The sequence below is a fragment of the Prionailurus viverrinus genome, chromosome A2 (genome assembly GCF_022837055.1).
Source record: "Prionailurus viverrinus isolate Anna chromosome A2, UM_Priviv_1.0, whole genome shotgun sequence".
NCBI lineage: Eukaryota > Metazoa > Chordata > Mammalia > Carnivora > Felidae > Prionailurus > Prionailurus viverrinus.
This window is the reverse complement of record NC_062562.1, coordinates 7,616,497-7,635,417: the sequence shown is the minus strand read 5'-3', so window position 1 is coordinate 7,635,417 and position 18,921 is coordinate 7,616,497. Positions and strand designations below refer to the sequence as shown.

General features: G+C 61.1%; 1 protein-coding gene across 3 annotated transcripts; it reads left to right on the top strand.

Moving 5' to 3' along the window:
• The first annotated feature begins 298 nt into the window (after window positions 1-298).
• Window positions 299-16,535, top strand: ZNF653 (zinc finger protein 653). 3 transcript variants are annotated; one of them, XM_047829820.1, is made up of 9 exons: window positions 299-597; window positions 6,464-6,507; window positions 8,277-8,492; window positions 12,901-13,515; window positions 13,656-13,827; window positions 13,929-14,040; window positions 15,124-15,238; window positions 15,764-15,863; window positions 16,121-16,535. In XM_047829820.1, the coding sequence occupies exons 1-9, from the start codon at window positions 299-301 to the stop codon at window positions 16,296-16,298; spliced, it is 1,851 nt and encodes a 616-aa protein (XP_047685776.1). In that variant the 3' UTR covers window positions 16,299-16,535. The 3 variants fall into 3 exon arrangements, 1 of the variants encoding a protein (XP_047685776.1); XR_007146284.1 differs by lacking the exons at window positions 15,764-15,863; window positions 16,121-16,535 and adding an exon at window positions 14,191-14,620 and having other exon boundaries at window positions 15,124-15,233; XR_007146281.1 differs by lacking the exons at window positions 15,764-15,863; window positions 16,121-16,535 and having other exon boundaries at window positions 13,929-14,620; window positions 15,124-15,233.
• The last annotated feature ends 2,386 nt before the right edge of the window (window positions 16,536-18,921 follow it).

The window sequence follows — 18,921 nt, the reverse complement described above, 5'->3', positions numbered from 1 at the left end:
CCCCTACCTCCCAGGGTCTACGGGCCCATCTAGGTCTTTCTTCCCGAAGCTGGGCTCAAACCTCAGCCCTTCCCTCGGTCTCTGAGAAGTTAGAAAGTTTAACAGAAGAAAGGAATAAAATAACTGGCTGTTGCTAGCCCGCGCTTGTCGCGCGCATGCGCAGTTCCTGCTCCCGTTCTCCTTTTGGCGCCGTGGGGCAGTGAAAGTCCATGAGAAATTTCCCGTCGGCGCGGAAGATGCGCGCCACTTCCGGCCGGGCTCCTAACAACGGGGGAGGTTGGTAACCAGGGAGGGGGGGATGGCGGAGCGGGCGCCGGAGCCCGAGGCGGAGGCGGAGGCTGAGGCGGGCGCAGGCGGGGAGGCGGCGGCCGAGGAGGGCGCGGCGGGCCGCAAGGCGCGGGGTCGGCCGCGGCTCACGGAATCGGACCGAGCCCGGCGGCGGCTCGAGTCCCGGAAGAAGTACGACGTGCGGCGTGTGTACCTGGGCGAGGCGCACGGGCCCTGGGTGGACCTGCGGCGCCGCAGCGGCTGGAGCGACGCCAAGCTCGCAGCCTATCTCATCTCGCTGGAGCGCGGCCAGCGTAGCGGCCGCCACGGGTGAGGGGGCCCGGCCCCAGGGAGGGAGGGAGCGAGCGAGGGAGGAGACGCCCCCATTCCCCGCCGAGCGTGGTCCCGCCCCCTCTGTCCACGGCCCGCCCACGGCACCTGTGAGCCCCGCCCAGTGTCCGCGCTGCCGGCCGGGGTCTCCTACCGCCGGTCCTGGGACGCTGCTGGCTCGCGGCCCCGCCTCCCGCCTTTCCGACTGCCCAATCCTGGGATGCGCCCAGCCTCTCGACCCGCCTCCTGACGCTTGGCCCCTCCCGTTAGATTTCTGGCTGCCCAATCCTAGTACAGAGCCCACCTCCAAGCGTTCTAACTGCCCAGTCCCCGGAGGGGCGGCCCCGCCTCCTGAGGCCTTAATGCCCCTTCTTCCCTGCTGGTCCTTGGGATCGCACAAGCCTCATTCTCTAAAACCCTTAGGTTGTAGTCTGAGACTGTGACTGGACACCCTGGGGGTGTCCCTGTCCCGTATAAGGTTCTGGCACTCCATCTGAGACTGTGTGTGGCCTCATTCCCACAACCTTCCACCCCAGATATGGCAAGACTCCTCACGATCCAGATCTCATTCTCTAAACGTCTTGGCTCCTGGGGAGCACCTTAACCCATAGAGACTCAGGTGAAGAGGAAGCCCCAAGTTAGCGGCTCAGGTAGAGGGCAGAGGTCTTTGCGGAATCTCCATCTTGAGAAGGAGCGGTGTGGATGGAATTTTTCCCTTCCTGCTTTATAGGTCGGTGTGACGACTAAATGAGTTAAAATACAACAAAAGGCTTAGAACATGGTTGGCACATAGTGAGCACCTCAAGTATTAGTCGTTATAATGATACTTGTTCGCTGTCACAAGCAGTGCCGCGACAGAATCCTTGCAGTGCCCTGGTTTTTGTTTGCATACATTGGCATGTTTCCCTAGGGGAAGACTCTGATGGCCAAGAATCCACCAGATCCTTCTGAATTGCATCCACGCCCTCCCTGGGTGGCAGACTGGTTTATATGCCCCACAGTGGAGCAGGAAATGCTGGGCATTTCAAAAACTCAAGCTCATGTTGCATTATTGGGGTTTCTGATTCAGTTAGTCTGAGCGGGGTTGCAGACCTTGTATTTTTTTCTGCAAAGCTTCCAGGGAGACATGTGCAGGTGGAGCTGGGGACCACTGGCCAGAGGGAGCCCTTGAAGGTCCCTAAGCTGAAAGTGCTATTTGCAGTAGCTTGGTTTGTGTAAGTCATGCAGGACTGGGGCCTGGACACAGAGACAGCCCAGGCAGTGCCTGACAAAAACCGGGCCCTGGGACACGTGGGTAGTCGGGAAAATACAATAACCTGAGTGAGGGGTGTCCTGTGGGGAATGGACATGGCCAGAGATAGGGGGCCCGTTACTTTGTCTGCTCACTTATTTGTAACTGCCTTCTCCCTGGAAGGATTTCGGTTCAAGACTCTGTAAACATGGACCAGAAGGCAGAAATGAGAACTGGGATGAAAAGAGAAAGGAAAAAGAGGGATACAGGGGGGCCAGGATCAGTGCTATTGGATTGAGGCCTAAGTCACAGGGGACACGACAGAGGGCACTTTTGTGGCATGTTAAGTTAAAAGCCTGACCAGAGTTCAAAGATACGAAGAAGTGGGAATGGAGAAGAGGCCATGAATTTGCCTCAGAGCTTCCTAGCGACCAGTGGGAAAAGGGGAACAATGGTCAGTCGTGGAGTCGCTGGTGTCATTCGTTTAAGGGATGTTTATTCAGTATCTACTATGTGCCAGACACTTGCAGAGGTGCGGAGGGTGCAGAAAGGAACAACACACACAAAAAAAATCACTGCCTGATGGAACTGCCAGTTAAAAAAATTTTTTAATGTTTATTTGAGAGAGAGAGAGAGAGAGAGAGAGAGAGAGAAAGAGAGAGAGAATGCACAGAGGAGGGGCAGAGGGGGAGGCCCAAAATCTGAAGCAGCCTCCAGGCTCCGAGCTGTCAGCACAGAGCCCGACGCAGGGCTCAAACTCAAGAGCCGTGAGATCGTGACCTGAGCCAAAGTCAGACACCTAACCGACTGAGCCACCCAAGGCGCCCCCGGAGCTGCCATTTAAAGGGCAGAGGGCAGACTGTACTTACTACATGTTTACTATTATTTATAATTCTAAATTACATTACTATACTATAAATACTAAATTCTATTACTATAATTTGCTAAATTGTGGAGGTTGTGAGAGATCGATAGGGGCCATGGAAAAAACAAAAGTGAAACAGGGAGGGGGGGGTGTGTGCTGGAGGTTTAACTAGGGTGTTAGGCTGGGCCACAGTGAGAGGACGGCATTCATGAAGGAGCCAGGGAGACCTATGCAGATACCTGGGGGAAGAATGAGGAAAAAGGATTGGCCAGTGCAAAGGCCCTGAGGCAGGACCCGGCCTGGCGTGTACATGGGGCAGCGGGCCGGCCCATGTGGCTGGAGTGCGACGAGAAGATGAAAAGTGGGGAAAGTGAGGACAGGAAGTTGACAGAGCCTTGTGGACGGCATGGAGAACTCTGGCTTTTCCTCTCGGTGAAGTAGGGGGCCTGATAGGATTTTTTGCTTTTGTTAAGTACAGAATTTTGGACAAAGAGGTCACATACCTGGCTTGTGTTTTAACAGAGGCACTCCCTAGGGGCTGTGTGGCAGGAGGATTGGGTGAAATGCGAGGTTGGCTGAGAATTGGCTGCCGTCGAGGGTCCTCGGACCTTGGCTGGTGAGGGGCTCGAGGAGGTTCAGTCTTCTCTCTAGCTTTGTATGTGTGGGAATTTCTCCTTTTACATCTTAAACTGTTAACAAGACAATCAAAAGAATCCCGCTGACCCCTACGTTGAGGCTGTGTTCCTATGTCGAGGCGACCACCTTGGTCCGGGTGAGTCCTGACAGGGCCGGGCCCAGGCGGGGCCATGCAGTGGTGGAGGGAAGTGGTTAGAATTAGGGCCAACAGGGTTTGCCGATAGGTGCGGAGACGCGAGATGCCCCAGGTTTGGACCCGAGCACCTGGAAAGTTGCAGGTGCCGTTAACTGAGAAAGGGCAGGTCACGGGACCATAGGACGGCTCCCGTGTGAGATGTCTGGGGACCCCTGCACGTAGTGTCAGGGAGGGCTGGTGGTGGGGGTGCGGTCAGGAGAGGGCCGGGTGGGAGATCCGGATTTGGGACCCACAGCACCGTGATGGCCTGGTGACAGAGGTTGCCAAGGGCGAGTGGGGAGACACGCAGGTCTGAGCCCCGCTTTCGCTGTCTGCGCTTAGAGAAGTCAGGGTCACGGGGGAGGAGCAGAGGCCTGGAGGCGCGTGGAGGACCCGGCGGGGCAGCGTCCTGGAGGCCCCTGGAAGGATCCGCAGGCGGCTGGAACGGGGCAGTTTGTGGCTTGGGGGAGAAAACCCTGAACGGAGGGGTTCAAGGGAGATGGGGGAGAAGACAGGAAGACTGCACGCACATAGACGGCTCCCAAGCGGGGGGCAGGGGAATGGGCAGAAGTTGGCAGAGAGGGGGCTCAAGATTATTTAAGTCCGGGGTGGAACTGGTGGTGTGTTTGGACACGGGTGGGGATGAGGGGTCAAGCGTGAAAGCAAATGGCAGAGGAGAGCGGAGGAGAGCTACTGGGCACAACTGTCCTCACGCGCAGGTGGCCTCTACAGGGCGTCGCGTAGGCGGTAGAACACGGAGAAGCGGGCAAAGGGAGGGACGGCAGTTTGGGGGAGAAGGAACATAGTCTGGCCCCATTGAATCCCCACAGCGGCTCAGTGTGAGAGGCACCGCTGTTTTCCCCACGTCGCAGGTGGGGACACTGAGGCTCAGAGGGGACGAGACCCACTCGCGGTCACACAGCTAGTCGACAGCAGAGATGAGACTTGGACTCAGATCTGACTGACACCCGAGCCTGTCCCCACCACTAAGTGGCGTTCCCAGCACCCCAGTCACGGCGAGGCTGTGAGTGCGGGGAGGGGGCCGTGGGCATTTGGACTTGGGTTTGGGTGAGGATCTGGGTGGCCGGCCTGCCCCCTTGGAGAGCAGGGGAGGGGAAGGGAGGGGAGAGTCATGGGAGGGGGTGGAGGGCATCTGGGATGGGGCGGGGCGGGGGGCTGCAGAGGCTGGGACAAGGGCAAAGCCTGGGGAGCTGTCCTCGGACCAGACGTGGGGTGTGGGGACTGAGAATTGTCATCAGGCTGGACGGGGGTCAGATGGGGCGGGTGGGGAGGCTGACAAGAGACTTTAGACTGGCTGTCAGGACATTTGCGGTGAGAGCAGGGTCTGGGCCGTGGCAGGGAGGCTGGCGCTCCAGGGCCAGACGCTGTGATAACGCTGATGGTCACGGTGAAACCATCGCTATGCTGAGCGGTTACCCAGTGCGAGGGGCTACACCAGGCTCTTCCAGTGCGCGTAACCTCATGCCAGCCCCACGAGGCAGGTACTGTTACGATCCCATGCTACAGATGGGGAAACTGAGGCACGGGGAGGCAAGGTCACGCAGGGTCTCGGGGCCTCCCCCTGCAGTGTAGACAAGGGAGGATGAGGAAGTAGCCAGAGTGTGTGGGCAGACCCAGAAGCGTGGTGTCAGGAAGGCGGGTGAAGGCCCCTAGTGGGTCCAGGGGAGATTACTCCAAAGCACCCGCCCTCAGCACACGCAGACCCAGTGCTGGGCCGCGGCCAAGCAGCCTATAGGGGGTCAGGATCCCACCTGGCAGTTCTGGCGGCCTTCCTGGTGTGGGAGGCCTTGGGGCAGGGGGGGTGGGTTTGGGCCCGGCCTTGCCCAGGGCTCCCTGACGCCTTGGTCACTGGGGCACACAGCAGTTAGGGTGCTGGGCCCCAGCCAAAGTGGGGAAGGCCCCAGAGGCGGGTGGGCGTGATGGCCAGGGCGTCTGGACCTGAGCTGGCTCCCCGGGGCGGGACTGATAGAGGGGGCAGCACCTTGGGCTGGGGCCTACATACAGCGGGCAGTGAGGGTCGGGGGCAGGGTCCCTAGCAGTACCAGCCCTCCTGGCTGGGTCTGGCAGTCTCCCCAGGGCTCTCAGCCTGCCTGGGGTTGGGGGGGGCGGGCAGGATCCACAGGGCCCCGGATGGGGCAGTGCAGGTTCTGAGGCCGACTCCACAAATGTTCTATTGCTGTGTGACAAACGACCACAGACTTAGTGGCTTAAAATCACAAATGACGTCACATTTCTGTGGGTCAGGAGCCCAGCGTGTTTTAGCTGGATCCTCTGCTCAGGGTCTCACAAGGCCCAAATCAGGGTTTCAGCCAGCTGCGTCTTCATCTAGACGCTCGGCTAAGGAAAGAGCTGCTTGCAGACACCCTTAGAGCGTTGGCTGACTTAATTTCCTCCTGGGTTGCACAGCCGAGGTCCCCACGGTCTTGCTGGCTGTTGACCGGGACTGCTCTCAGCTCCCAGAGGCTGTTCTCAGGTCCTGGCCCCTCCTGGACCTGCCATATTCTCAGCCTACAGTCTCTGACTGCAGCGGGCCCCGTTTAAAGGTTCCCCTGATTAGGTCAGGCCCACCTGGGAAAGCTTCCTCCTGATTCATTCCAAGTCACCTCGCCCCAGGGGGTGGTATCCCATCATATACTCAGGCCACCCGCTCATGGGCAGAGGATTCTGCAGGGCGTGTGCCCCCGGGCATGGGAGTCGTGGGGCCAGCTGAGAATTCCGCGTGCCACGCTTTCTGTACCCCTTTTCTGACTTCTCCGCTCCCCGGCCATGGGCCCCTGGGCAGGCAGCCTCACTCCTCTGAGCCTCATTCTCCCACGTGGTGAAATGCGTGGTGATGCTAGACCACCTTTAAGGGCTGGTGTCCATGGAGGAGAGAGTGGAGACCCCTGGGAAATAGAACAGGCCCTGTGCTTACTCCCCCTGCCTCTCTCTCTTACAGGAAGCCTTGGGAGCAGGTCCCCAAAAAGCCAAAGCGGAAGAAAAGTAAGTAGGGCTTCACCCGGGGCCGGGGGGATGGGATGGGTGTTGGGAGTAAGAGGCTTTGTTGTGCGTTCCCTCACTCATGCTCAGGCACCACGGGCCAGGGGCTGTGCGGGACAGGACAGACCCAGCCGTGCCCCCACGTAGCCCATGGTCTCATGGGAAGGCAGGGGACAGGCCCAGTGGGGCCATGGCAGGGAGGTAGGGGCACTGCGGGCCCAGGGACACAGCCAGGCCTGTGGAGGGGGGAGGGGTGGGGGCAGGAAAGGTCCCAGAGGGGACTGGAACGTGTGCTGTGCCCAGTGGGGGTGCCTCCGCCATCCCCAGCTCCCACACAAAAGGCTAAGTCACCACTGGAAAGCGGTTACAGTTGTCAGAGGCATGGGCCAAGCTAAGTGTGTGACCTCCATATCCCAAAGTGTGGGAAGGGAGATGACTGGAGAGGCTGCTGCTGGTGGTGTCCCTATTTGCCCATGGTCGTCACTGGGTGGGAAGCCCCAGGCAACCCCCCTAGGCCCAAGGACCCTCTGGGCCGCCTCCTCATGTCCCAGCTTGGAAGACGGGGAGGACACTTTCCTCCCCATCGGCTGCAGGACAGGCATCATTACACATATCACAGGTACCATTTCTTGGGCATCAAAGTGTGTCCAGCCCTGTTCTGTGCCCTGCCGACGTCTTCACTCCCTCCTCTCTGGTAGTCCTTGAGAAATGGGGACCATTATTCTCCCTGACCCAGAAAGGGCAGGTGAGGGTCAGAGAAGCCAAGTCGCTTGCCTGGAGCCACCTAGCTATGATGTGGCAGTCAGGATTTGAATCGCACGGTCTAGCTCCCCCTGGGCCCACCTCCTTGAAGCATTTACTCATCCAGCAAACATTTGCTGAGCATCTACTATGCACCAGGCCCTACGTAGGCATTGGGGATACAGGAGGAACAACACAGATAGCGTCCCTGCCCTTGGGGAGCTGACATTCTATTAGGGAAGACAGAAACACGGAAACAGATAACCACAGACGGTATCTAGGTGCTACCTGGAGAGAAAGGGCAGCAAGTCAGGTCAGCTGGAAGGACAGTGGGGAAGGGGTGGCAGACCGAGGGAAAGACCTGAGAGGGGGAAGGCAAGGCAGTTATCTGGAAGAAGAAGACACAGTCTGTGCAAAGGCCCTGAGGCAGGACCGTACCCTGCTCGTTTCAGGAACAGGGAGGAGGCCATGAGGCTGGAATAAAGTGATCAAGGGGAAGGACGGGAGGCGATGGGGCAGAACATTCGGGGCCTGGCGGGTGGGGGGAGGACTTGGCTTTTACCCCCAGCCAGGGGAGCCCTGGTGGGTTCTGGGCAGAGGAGGGGCACGGCCTGACTCCAAGTGCTTGCAGCAGGGGCCTTCTGTCCGCCGCGGGCGAAGTAGACAAATGTGGGAGCAGGGAGACCAGGGCAGAGGGGCTCTGCTGGGCCAGGCCACAGACGCTGATGAGGATGATTCTGTTAACAACAGGCAGCTAATAACTACTGCGCACCTACTGCGTGCCAGGCTCCATCCTTTATGTGATTTCGCTTATTCGGTGAGGACAGCCTGGCCCGCCTCTGTTACCAGCAGAGGGTGTGGCACCTCCCGGAGCCCGTTTCTCCATCTGTGAACCCGGGGACGGGCCCGGACGGGGCTCGGGAAGGTGTCTCAGCCCCGCCCCCACCGGGTGCCGTAAGGCCGGGGTGTTCCGAGGCCCTCGGAGGGACAAGCGCCACCCCTGACCCCGGGGCCCTGCCGCGCGTGCGCAGGGAGGCGACGCAACGTCAACTGCCTGAAGAACGTGGTGATCTGGTACGAGGACCACAAGCACCGCTGCCCGTACGAGCCGCACCTGGCCGAGCTGGACCCCACCTTCGGCCTGTACACCACAGCCGTGTGGCAGTGCGAGGCCGGCCACCGCTACTTCCAAGACCTGCACTCGCCCCTGAAGCCACTCAGTGATTCAGACGCCGACAGCGACAAAGGTGGGTCTGGGGCGGGGGTGGGGGGGCGGGGGGGGGCGCCCGCCGGCCCCCAGGGTGTGAGGGCTCCACGGCTCCTTATGGGGGGGTCACCCCGGACCCCCGGCCCTCCCGTGGGTCTTGTCAGCCTCAGGCCAGCACCGGAAGCCTCACAGTGACGAGAAAGGCACGGGCGCCGGCTTCAGGGACGGAGCCCGGCCCCGGCAGGCTGGTCTGCACTCTTCCTGTCCTTCTGGAGCGGGGAGGCGGCCCCCGTCTTCCAGGGGACACCTGCGAGGGCTTGGCCCACCTGTGCTCAAGGCCGGTGGCAGGCAGGGCCCGGGCTGGGGTGCGGGACACCTGGCTCAGCGGCTGGAGGGAGGGGTGGGTGCCGGGCCTCAGGCCTGGGTGCTCGCGCGGCCTCTCCCTCCTCCTCTGTTGTCTGTGGCCCTTTCTCTTTCGGTCCTGGGCGGTCTCTCCCAGCCTCCTCTTCTCGCCGCCTGTCTGCCCGGTTCTCCTCCTCCCTCCCCATTCTCGGCTCTTGAGCTCTCTCTTGTTCCCCCTCCCTCTGTTGCCCATCTTTTCTGTTTCCTCCTCTCCCTTCTGTTTCCTGCCTTTTCCCTGCCCCCCCCCGTCTCTCCCTGTCTCCCCGACTCCCTTCCCCCCCCATCTGTTTCTCCCCCCACTGCCCTGCGCGTCTCTCACTGTCCCACCCTCTCTTGCCATGCTCTGTGGGTCACACGTCCTGAGCTGACAGTGGGAGTGGGAGGGACTCAGTTACGAAGGCCCAGTTGGCCCTGGTGGGTGGTGAGGAGCTGCCCGCCTGCCTCGAGCTCGGCTTCAGCCTCGGGCTCAGGAGCACGGGGCTCACCGCCAGGCGCCCTGCCAGGGTGGAGGGTGAGGTCAGTCACCGGGGCTGAGCCCGTGCTGGCAGGAATCTCGGAGCAGGTGGCATCCCAGCTGGCCAAGGGGAAGCCGTGGGCGAGAGGTGTTCCAGGTGGGCACCCTGGCCAACGGCTGTCCCGTGTGCGTCCGCCAGACCCCGCCACGCGGCCGGCCCCTCGGCCATCGTCTCCCCACTCCGGGTCCCGCCCCCGACCACGCTCAGTCCTCCCTACAGCTCTTCGTTAGCCCCACTTGGCAGTTGAGGACACCAAGGCCCTGGGACTAATGTGACCGACCTCCCTGGTGATGGGTCCGCCGGGACGGGGATGGCACCCAGAGGAGCCCCCTTGCGCCCCCACCCAACTCTGACACCGGTGGCTGGTGGATCTGGCTCTCAGGAATGAGTGCGGGGATCCTTGGCCGGGCCTGCCATGGCTGCGGGGGAGGGGGGCGCTGTGAAGGGAGGGGGGCTGTGTCCCTGTCCCAGCCCTGTTCCCTCAGCAGCACCCTTATCAGCTCCCTGCCTGGGGTGGCCCTGCCACTTCTCAGTAAGAGGACCTCCTGCAGGACTTGGAGAAGCCAGGGGGTGCACAGCCACTTCTGTGACCAAGGTCATGGTCAAGTGGGGAGAGGTCCAGTCTGGCCTTCACAGCTGGACACTGCAGTTGGGGATGCAGGCACACACCCTGGCCGAGCCCCCAACTTACTAGGTGACTGCCCCTCGCTTTAGGGTGGGGCCAGGGAGCTCAGCTCACCCTGTAGATTACAGGGTGTTACAAGGAGGGGCCAATCCCCCTACCCCACCCCTGCTATCCCAGGGCCGGGAGTCAGGGATGGGGCGTTATGATAAGAATGATAATAGAACATTGATAGGGTGCTTATTCTGAGCCTGGTACTGTCCTAGGCCCTTTACATATATTTACTCACTAAATACCCCAAACAGCCCCTGGAGTAGGTGCCGAGTTATCCCCAGGCCCACACAGGTTCCATAAGGCCCCCACATCCACACAGCTGGAGGGGTGGGCGCCAAGATCCCACCCCCGAAGTCTGGCTCCAGAGCTTGCGTGCTCCGTCTGACCCCCTGGAAGTGTAGGACACGTGGTCCCCGGACAGTGTGCCCGACTCTGCGGGAGTGTGGAACGTCAGGGTCAGCTATTGACTTTTTCTTTCTCTCGCTCTCTCTTTTTTTTTTTTTTTTAAGTCTATTTATTTTGAGAGAGACAGAGACAGCATGAGTGGGGGAGGGGCAGTGAGAGAGGGAAATCGAGAGAATCCCAAGCAGGGTCCGTGCTGTCAGCACAGAGCCTGATGTGGGACTCGAACTCTCGAAGCCGTGACCCGTGACTCTCGAAGTCGACCCATGAAGCCGTGAGATCATGACCTGAGCCGAAACCAAGAGTTGGACGCTTAACCGACTGAGCCACCCAGATGCCCCAACAATTGGCTTTTTCTGTCCCCAGTCTCCCTGTGTGTGGGCTTTAGCACGAAATACCTGGGTGAGATGTCGGTCGCCTTGGCCTTCATCACGGTGTCGGTTTGAGATTCATTCATTTCTACAAACATGTGCTCAGTGTGTGCTAGGCGGCCTTCTGGGCACTGGGGCCTGTGCACGGGGACCCCAGTGGTTATGGAGCTTACGATCTAGAGGGGAAGCAGACAGTAAACAAGATAGACCATTAAAATCTAGAGTACAGTGGAGGTTCCTGGGTGGCTCAGTCGGTTAAGCGTCCGACTTCGGCTCAGGTCACGATCTCACGGCTTGTGGGTTTGAGCCCCACATTGGACTCAGTGCTGACAGCTCGGAGCCTGGAGCCTGCTTCCGATTCTGTGTCTCCCTCTCTCTCTCTCTGCTTCTCTCCCGTTTGCACTGTCTCTTTCTCTCTCAAACATAAATAGATGTTAAAAAAATTTTTTTTAATTAAAAAAATAAAATCTGGAGTACGGTGGAAGGTGATATTTTGGGGAAAAATAAAGGAGAGAAAAAAGTGATATTTAAGACAAGGTGGTCAGAGGCCTTCCTGAATAAATACCATTTTCTTAAAGGGTCTGATGGAGGTGGGGGAGAGGGAGCCCACGCAGGTGTCTGAGAGAAGAGTGTTCAGGCAGAGCAAAGAGCAAATGCAAAGGCCCTGAGGCAGGAGACTGCCTAGGGTCCCTAAATACATGACCTACACTGGGGGGCAGCAGAGGAGGCGGCGGGATGGAAGAGTCCCCAGCCCCCACAGGAGGTCCAGGCGGCAGCTGTCCACATGGAGGCATCGGGGTATGGGTGGCGGCAGTATAATGAAAATAGGTCCCCGGTTCCTGGCACAGAACTCCTACAGCCCTTGGAATTGCCTGAGTGATGGGAATATTTTTCATTGTTTGTGAAGAGCCCTTTTCATAAGGAGCCCCTTTGGATCACGCCTGAGTCTATGCTAATGAGGTGACTCAGGCAGGGTCCCCTAGAGAGCTTCAGGATGGGGACTGGTCACCAGAAAGACCAAACACATGATTAGAGGGGGGACTCTCAGCCCCACCCCTGACTCCCAGGCAGCAGACTGGGGCTGGAGACTGGGTTACAAAAACTCTTAAGTAACAAGATCCAGGGAGCTCGCGGGTTGGTAAACACCTTGAGGTTCTAGGAGGGTGGCGGGTCCAGAGAGAGCATGATAGCTCCCACCCCAGCAGCCCCTGCACCTCACCCTACGCTTCTCTTCCATCTGACTGTTTGCTGTGTTGCATCTTTTATGATAAAAGTGTAGTCGTCAGTTGGGGCGCTTGGGCAGCTCAGTCGGTTAAGCGTCCGACTCTTGATTTCGGCTCAGGTCATGATCTCACGGTAGTGAGAGGGAGCCCCGCATCGGGTTCTGCACTGAGCGTGAAGTAAGATTCTCTCTCTCCCTCGCCCTCTGCCCCTCCCCCGCTCAAGCACACACTCTTTCTCAAAAAAAAAAAAAAAAAGAAAAAAAAAAAAACACCCCAAAACCAAAAAACTGTAGTCAGTAAGTAAAGCACTGGCCTGAGTTCTATGAATTGTTCTAGCAAATTATCGAACCCGAAGAGGCTGTCGTAGAAACCCGCCATTTATGGCCAGAATTACAATGGCCTTCGGCCTGCAGCCGGCGTCTGCAGTGGGGGCGAGCAGTCTTGTGGGAACTGAGCCCTTAGCCTGTGGGATCCGACACTCTCTCCAGGTAGATAAGTGTCAGAACTCAAAACGAGTTGGTGTCAGGATGAGGTCAGTTTTAACACCATCAGGCTGGCTGAAACCCTGGGGCGAGCGAAGCTCGGAACCTCCCAGGCCTGCGGGAGCTGAAGAGGCTGGGCAGGAACCCCCAGGGAGGGGCCAGGAAGCCAGCATTCGGGTCTGGAGGCCGAGGGAGGGGAGTGTCTCTGAGGAGCAGAGGTGGGGGAGTGGGGGGGGGGGGGGGGGAGACTGAGAAGTGACCGATGTTTGTGGCACTGAGGGGGGTGACCGTGCCCAGCCCGTCGTAAGCACTCAGCATGCGCCTCCGCTGCTGCCACTGTTGCTACCGTAACTGTCTCCTTTCCTCTGTTGCCACAGTGGGCAATGGCCTGGCGGCCAGCAGCTCCGACCCTTCTAGTTCCGGCTCTGGTTCTGACTCGGAGGAGCCCCCCGAGGGCCCGCCGGCCAAGGGAGCGGCCGTGGCGGCGGCGGCGGTGACCCCCTCCAGCCCGGCGGGCAGCAGCGGGCTCATCACTCAGGAGGGCGTGCACATCCCCTTCGACGTCCACCACGTGGAGAGCCTGGCGGAGCAGGGCGCCCCGCTGTGCCCCAACCCGGCGGGCAGTGGGCCCGAAGCCCTGGAGACGGTGGTGTGTGTGCCGGTGCCCGTGCAAGTGGGCCCGGGCCCCGGCACCCTCTTTGAGAACGTGCCCCAGGAGGCGCTGGGCGAGGTGGTGGCCAGCTGTCCCGTGCCAGGCATGGTGCCCGGCTCGCAGGTGATCATCATCGCAGGCCCCGGCTACGACGCCCTCACGGCCGAGGGCATCCACCTCAACGTGGCAGCAGGCAGCGGTGCCCCCGGCGGGGGCCTGGGGGACGAAGTGCCCTGTGCCGTGATGGAGGGCGTAGCAGCCTACACCCAGACGGAGCCCGAGGGCAGCCAGCCCAGCACCATGGACCCTGCCGCCGTGGCAGGCATCGAGACCAAGAAAGGTCTGGGGGCCGCGCCGGTCCAGGGGGGCTGCCGCGGTCTCTGGGAGGTGGGGGGAGTGGGGAGGAGTGGCCCCGGAGCCCACTCCTCCGCCACGCAGGCCCTCCACGGACACCCGCCCTGTGTCCACCTCCCCCCGTAGAGAAGGAGGACCTGTATGTGCTCAAGGAGGAGGAGAAGGAGGAGCCCGTGGCCCCAGAGCTGGCGGCGGCAGCGCCCGAGAGCGCAGAGCCCGAAGCCGAGGCAGACGGGGAGGAGCTGGACGGCAGTGACATGTCGGCCATCATCTATGAGATCCCCAAGGAGCCCGAGAAGTGGGTGCCCGGGCAGCTGGGGGCTGGGACGAGGAGCAGCCGACGGGCCCACAGCCTGCCTGGCGTGGGAGCTCTGATGCCATGGGCCCCTTCCCCTCCAGGAGGCGGCGGAGCAAGCGCACTCGGGTGATGGATGCCGACGGCCTGCTAGAGATGTTCCACTGCCCCTACGAGGGCTGCAGCCAGGTCTATGTGGCCCTCAGCAGTTTCCAGGTGAGGCCGCCACCCGAGCTGGCCGAGCGGGGCCCGCCTCTGTTTCCCGCCGCCTGTGTGCTGGCGTCTGGGCAGTGTGGCTCGTGGAGGGCGCCGCTTGGCCCCGCCAGGTGCCACTGGCCTGCCTCCCACGGGGCTGTCTCTCAGCAGCTTCTCACCGACCCTGCCTCAGCCACAGGGCACCAGGCGTCACCTCGCCGCCTTCCCCTCCTGCTCTCCAGTGACTTGTCCTGCCTTCTCAACCAGCCTCTCAACTCCTCCTGCCTTTACCCAGGCCACCTTCTCGGCTCAGGATGCCCCCTCCCCCAGGAAGCCCACCCTAGTCCCCCAGGGCAGGTGGGGCCTTTGAGCCCCGGATGACCGCACCACCAGGACACGCCTGTAGTTTGTCCTCTGGAGCCTGGACGGGACGTCCCAAGGGCAGAGCCAGGGTCTCGTCACGTTCCCACTGGTGGCAGGAGGCGGCACCAGTGGCCCTTTGCATTTGCCGAGTTTCGTTTTCATTAAGCATGTATCGAGCACCCACCAGGTGCCAGGCCCGGTGGTGCCGGGCACTTGGAGCTGCAGGGGTGCCGCAGGGGTGAGTTAAAGAATAAAAGAACAAAGGAATGAATGACTCGGGGTGGGGGGCGGGGAGAGCGAGGTGGCTGCCTGCTCCAGGCCGTGGAGACAGCAGAGCTCCATGGCAAAGCCTACTGTGGGAGTTCACCCTGGAATCCAGTCCAGCCCTTCCCCTGCCCACCTGTGAGACCCACGCCAAACTGGAAGCCTCTGGAGCCTCATCCCCCATCCACAAAGTGGGCAAAGGGCGGGGCCCCAGCACAGGGTTATGACAAGGCTGACTGATGCCCCAGCCCAGGCCCTGGCTGCAGCAGGTGCACAGTGAAGTGGCGGTAGATTCCAGTTGTGCTCCGGGGTCCCTGCTCAGAGCTGGGAGTCCCTCCCAAGGGCAGGGGCACCCATCTTCCTCCAGGGGGGCTGGCCCCAGCCTGCCTCCCAGCTCCCCTTCTCTGTCCCCACCCTGGGGAGCCCTGGAGGTGGCCCCTGGCACCCACAGCCCCGCTCCACCCCTCTTGCCTGCAGAACCATGTCAATCTTGTGCACCGGAAAGGGAAGACCAAAGTGTGTCCACACCCTGGCTGCGGCAAGAAGTTCTATTTATCCAACCACCTGCGGCGGCACATGATCATCCATTCAGGTCAGGCCCGGGGTGGGGCTGGCAGCACGGGGCATGGGGTCCTGGGCCTCAGGCTTAGGGTGGGGTCAGGAGTCCCCAGGCACAGGACTGCCACCCACGGTGTGGGCTGCGGACTCAGTGGGGAGCTGTGTTGCCTCTGTCCAGTGGGAGGGCATGGTTTCAGATTTTTCGAGCGGCAGGAACTTTGGATTTGTGTGTGAAGTCGCCCCAAAGTTCAAATATTGGGGTCAAGTTCAGACCCGCTTAGGCTTGGCAGTTTGCACACGGTGCCTCCCAGGGAGTCGAGTTCACATTTCCAGCTCTGCCCGTGGCCTTACCCCGCACATTCTAAGCATCACCTTGGGCTGTAAGCTGCCCTCCGTATTAGCCGCCCTCGTTTCTATAGTCAAGCGTTGGCTCTCAGAAGCTGTGGGGTTTGGGTCGCTCGCGCCCCTACGTCCGGGAGACCACTCTCTACCCGGTTTGGGCGGCGCCCTTCAGCCCCCGCCCCCAACGGCGGCGCGCTCAGCCCCGCCTCTCCCCCAGGTGTCCGTGAGTTCACCTGCGAAACCTGCGGCAAGTCCTTCAAGAGGAAGAACCACCTGGAGGTGCACCGGCGCACCCACACCGGGGAGACGCCCCTGCAGTGAGTGACGGGCTTCCTGCGAGGGCGCTGGGAGGGAGGGGGTCTGGGCCCGGGCCGGCAGAGGGCGGGTCCACCCCTCGGGTTGCCGTGCCCAGTTCCACGTGCGCTCGCATCCCGGATGGCACCTCCTCTTTCTGGGGCCCGCTCGGTCCTCGTAACTTGGGGCCCGCCTCCAAAGGCGGCTCCGCCCCAGTCTGACCCCGACCCCGCGTCGCTCGCCCCGGCCCCCCCCCCCCCCCCCCCCCCCCCCCCGGCAGGTGCGAGATCTGCGGCTACCAGTGCCGGCAGCGCGCGTCGCTCAACTGGCACATGAAGAAGCACACGGCCGAGGTGCAGTACAACTTCACGTGCGAGCGCTGCGGGAAGCGCTTCGAGAAGCTGGACAGCGTCAAGTTCCACACGCTCAAAAGCCACCCGGACCACAAGCCAGCCTGACCCATCCAACCACTGACCGCCCCTATTTATTCGTCCACTCGGACACCACGCCTGGGCTTGATGGGGCCCAGACAGCCGCGGGGGCCTCCCGGACCGCGGGCCGGAAGGAGGCGCCCCTGCTCTGCCCTGGGGCTGGGCCCCCTCCAACCCCGCCCTATCTCTGGAGGTGGCGCCTGGGGTTGCACTGCCAGAACTGTGTCAAGAGAGCAGAGCGAGATTAAAGAGCGAGAAAGGAGATGCCCTTCCCCTAGGCCTGGATGATTTGGGGAGCTGGGCCCCTCTGTCTCCAACCTGGTCCCTTCCTGAGCGAGGCTAAGGCAGGCGGTGATGCCCCTTTCCTGACAGCCTCTGCACTGCCTCGGCTATCTGGGCCTGGAAACCCCGAACACTCCGTCTCACGGGGTCAGAGGGTGGGAGGTTGGGAAACGGGAGGCCACCGGATATCTCCTGGGACTCAGGATCTTGATGCCCACTCCTAATCCCTCATGGAATACTAATTCCCCACCCTCCGAGAGCTCAGGGACCGGTTGGGGAGATGTTCAGTAAACACCTATGTAAGACATCTACAGCTGTTGACAAGTGCCGTGCAGGAGATAGGGTGATATGTTAGTTTCTGGAGGCGCTGTTTAAGTCGGTGGTCAGAGAGGACCTCCCTGAGATGGTGGCATTTGAGCATAGTCCAGAATGACAAAGAGGTTCCATCCCTGAAGAGAGCTGGAGGAGGCAAATCCCAGGCCGAAGGAACAGCCAGTGCCAAAGCCCCGAGGTAGAACGGCTCGGCGTGTTCCTGGAACAGGAAGCCTCGTTGGGGAGGGGAGCTGGCAGCAGCGGGGAGGCTGCCCTGGCCCCATTTCCCGGAGGAGGATGCCTGAGGTCGCCGCCGCCTCCTGATGGCTGCCAGCAAGAGGCGGGAGCGATACCAGGCCGGCGGCCGCCAGGTGGCGCGCAAGCTGCGTGGGCCCTGGTGGCCGCAGCCACGTGACCCCGGGGACCGCAGCCGCGAGCCAAAGCACGTGCCCGAGGGAGCCCTGTGGCGCCACGCGCAGATTGGCCCCTTAGGCGCCTCACCAGCTCGTGGGGGCGGGGCCGCAGCTAGGCTTCATTTTACGCTTTGGATCCGGGTTTATTCTAACCAGGGACAGAGGTATCGGCGAGGATGAGCAAGTCCGGCCGTTGGGGCCACCCACGCGAGCTCCCCAAGTCCCCCAGGGCCCAGTCCCCTTCGCTGCAGCCAGACCCAGCAGTTTCCATGGAAACCGCAACCGGGTCTTTGCGCCCAGGAGTAGCTCCGCTCACGGCACAGGCACAATTTGCAATCCGACAGGAGCCGGGAGGGACACCAGGCGGGGAGCCAGCCACCGCTCGGGGTCCCTAGGTTCGACAGCCAGGACGCCCCGGCAAACTCAAGAGGGGCCACCCGGGGACCTGCAACGCCACCGCCCAGATTGCGCGGGCCGCGATGATTGGCCTGTTCTCTCCATCAGCGTGGCAGTGCTCTCTGCTGCGCGCTCTCTCATTGGTTCAATCTCGAGGGCGTCCTCCTGCAATTGGTTCTCTCGAGGGCAGGCCTTGATTGGTCAAATTAGGCTCTCTCGCTGAGTTTGATGGCATTCTCCGACAGTCTGGAACCTAAAAGGGCGTGCAGGGACGAGGTTAGGGTGGAGGCTGCGACTCTTGGATTAGGGGTCTCTGGCTACCCAGCCCACGGCGCTCTCGGAGAGAACGTCGGGCCGCTGTCTGTGGTGCTGAAGTCTCAGTCGAAGGCGACCCTGCCTTAGTGAGGACTCTTCCTCCCGCCTGATAGCCGTCCCAACGTAAATGTGCCCTTGAGCCCGCTCACCAAAAGAGGCTGCACCAACTTCTGTCGCCTGAGAGAGAAGCCAGGTTCCCCCTAGCTGAAAGAAAGCGTGACTCCACAGGCAGACCAATCACGAGCCCGAAAAGCCAGGACATTTACACAACAGCTCTGCCCACCCAAAATTTATGGGGCCTCAGAAGGCCCGGTGGTTTTCCGGAAACACAGGGCACCAATGGGTTTTGCCTGAAATCCTAAGCCCCAAACTTTTTCACCCGCTTTGGAGAAGTACCGAGTGCCCTTGCGCTGTGGAGTGCCAGTCCCCACCTTTCGAACCCACCTTTTGAACCTATCCCATTCAAAAGCCTCAGGGTCACAGTTCCTTCTGTAGGCAGACGAGAGCCCCTGCCACCCCCATCCTTCTCCACTGGTCTTGGGAGGCTACACCCGATGCCTCCAAAATCTGCGGACCTGGGCCTCTGCTCATAGAAATCTTGGTTCCTCGTCCCTTTCCAGTCTTCTTGATGGACAGCAACTCCGGAAGTTCGTACAATCGGTCCACGGATCTCCCTCTTTGCTCCAACAGCTCAGGTCGTTGGACAGAGGAGGGGAGCCTTCCCTGTCTTGCGGGCAGAAAGCCCGCCCAAGAAGGGGCGGAAATGCAGGAAGCAGGGTCCACTGGGGCAGAGGGGCCCGAAAATGGCAACCAGAGCCCCCAGGGAGTGCTTTCTGGGGGTGCGGAGTCTTAGCCAGCTCGCGCTCTCTTCCACCTGCCGCGCCGTCGGGCGCCGCGAGGAGGCGGGGCTCAGCTACCGCAGCCAATAAGCG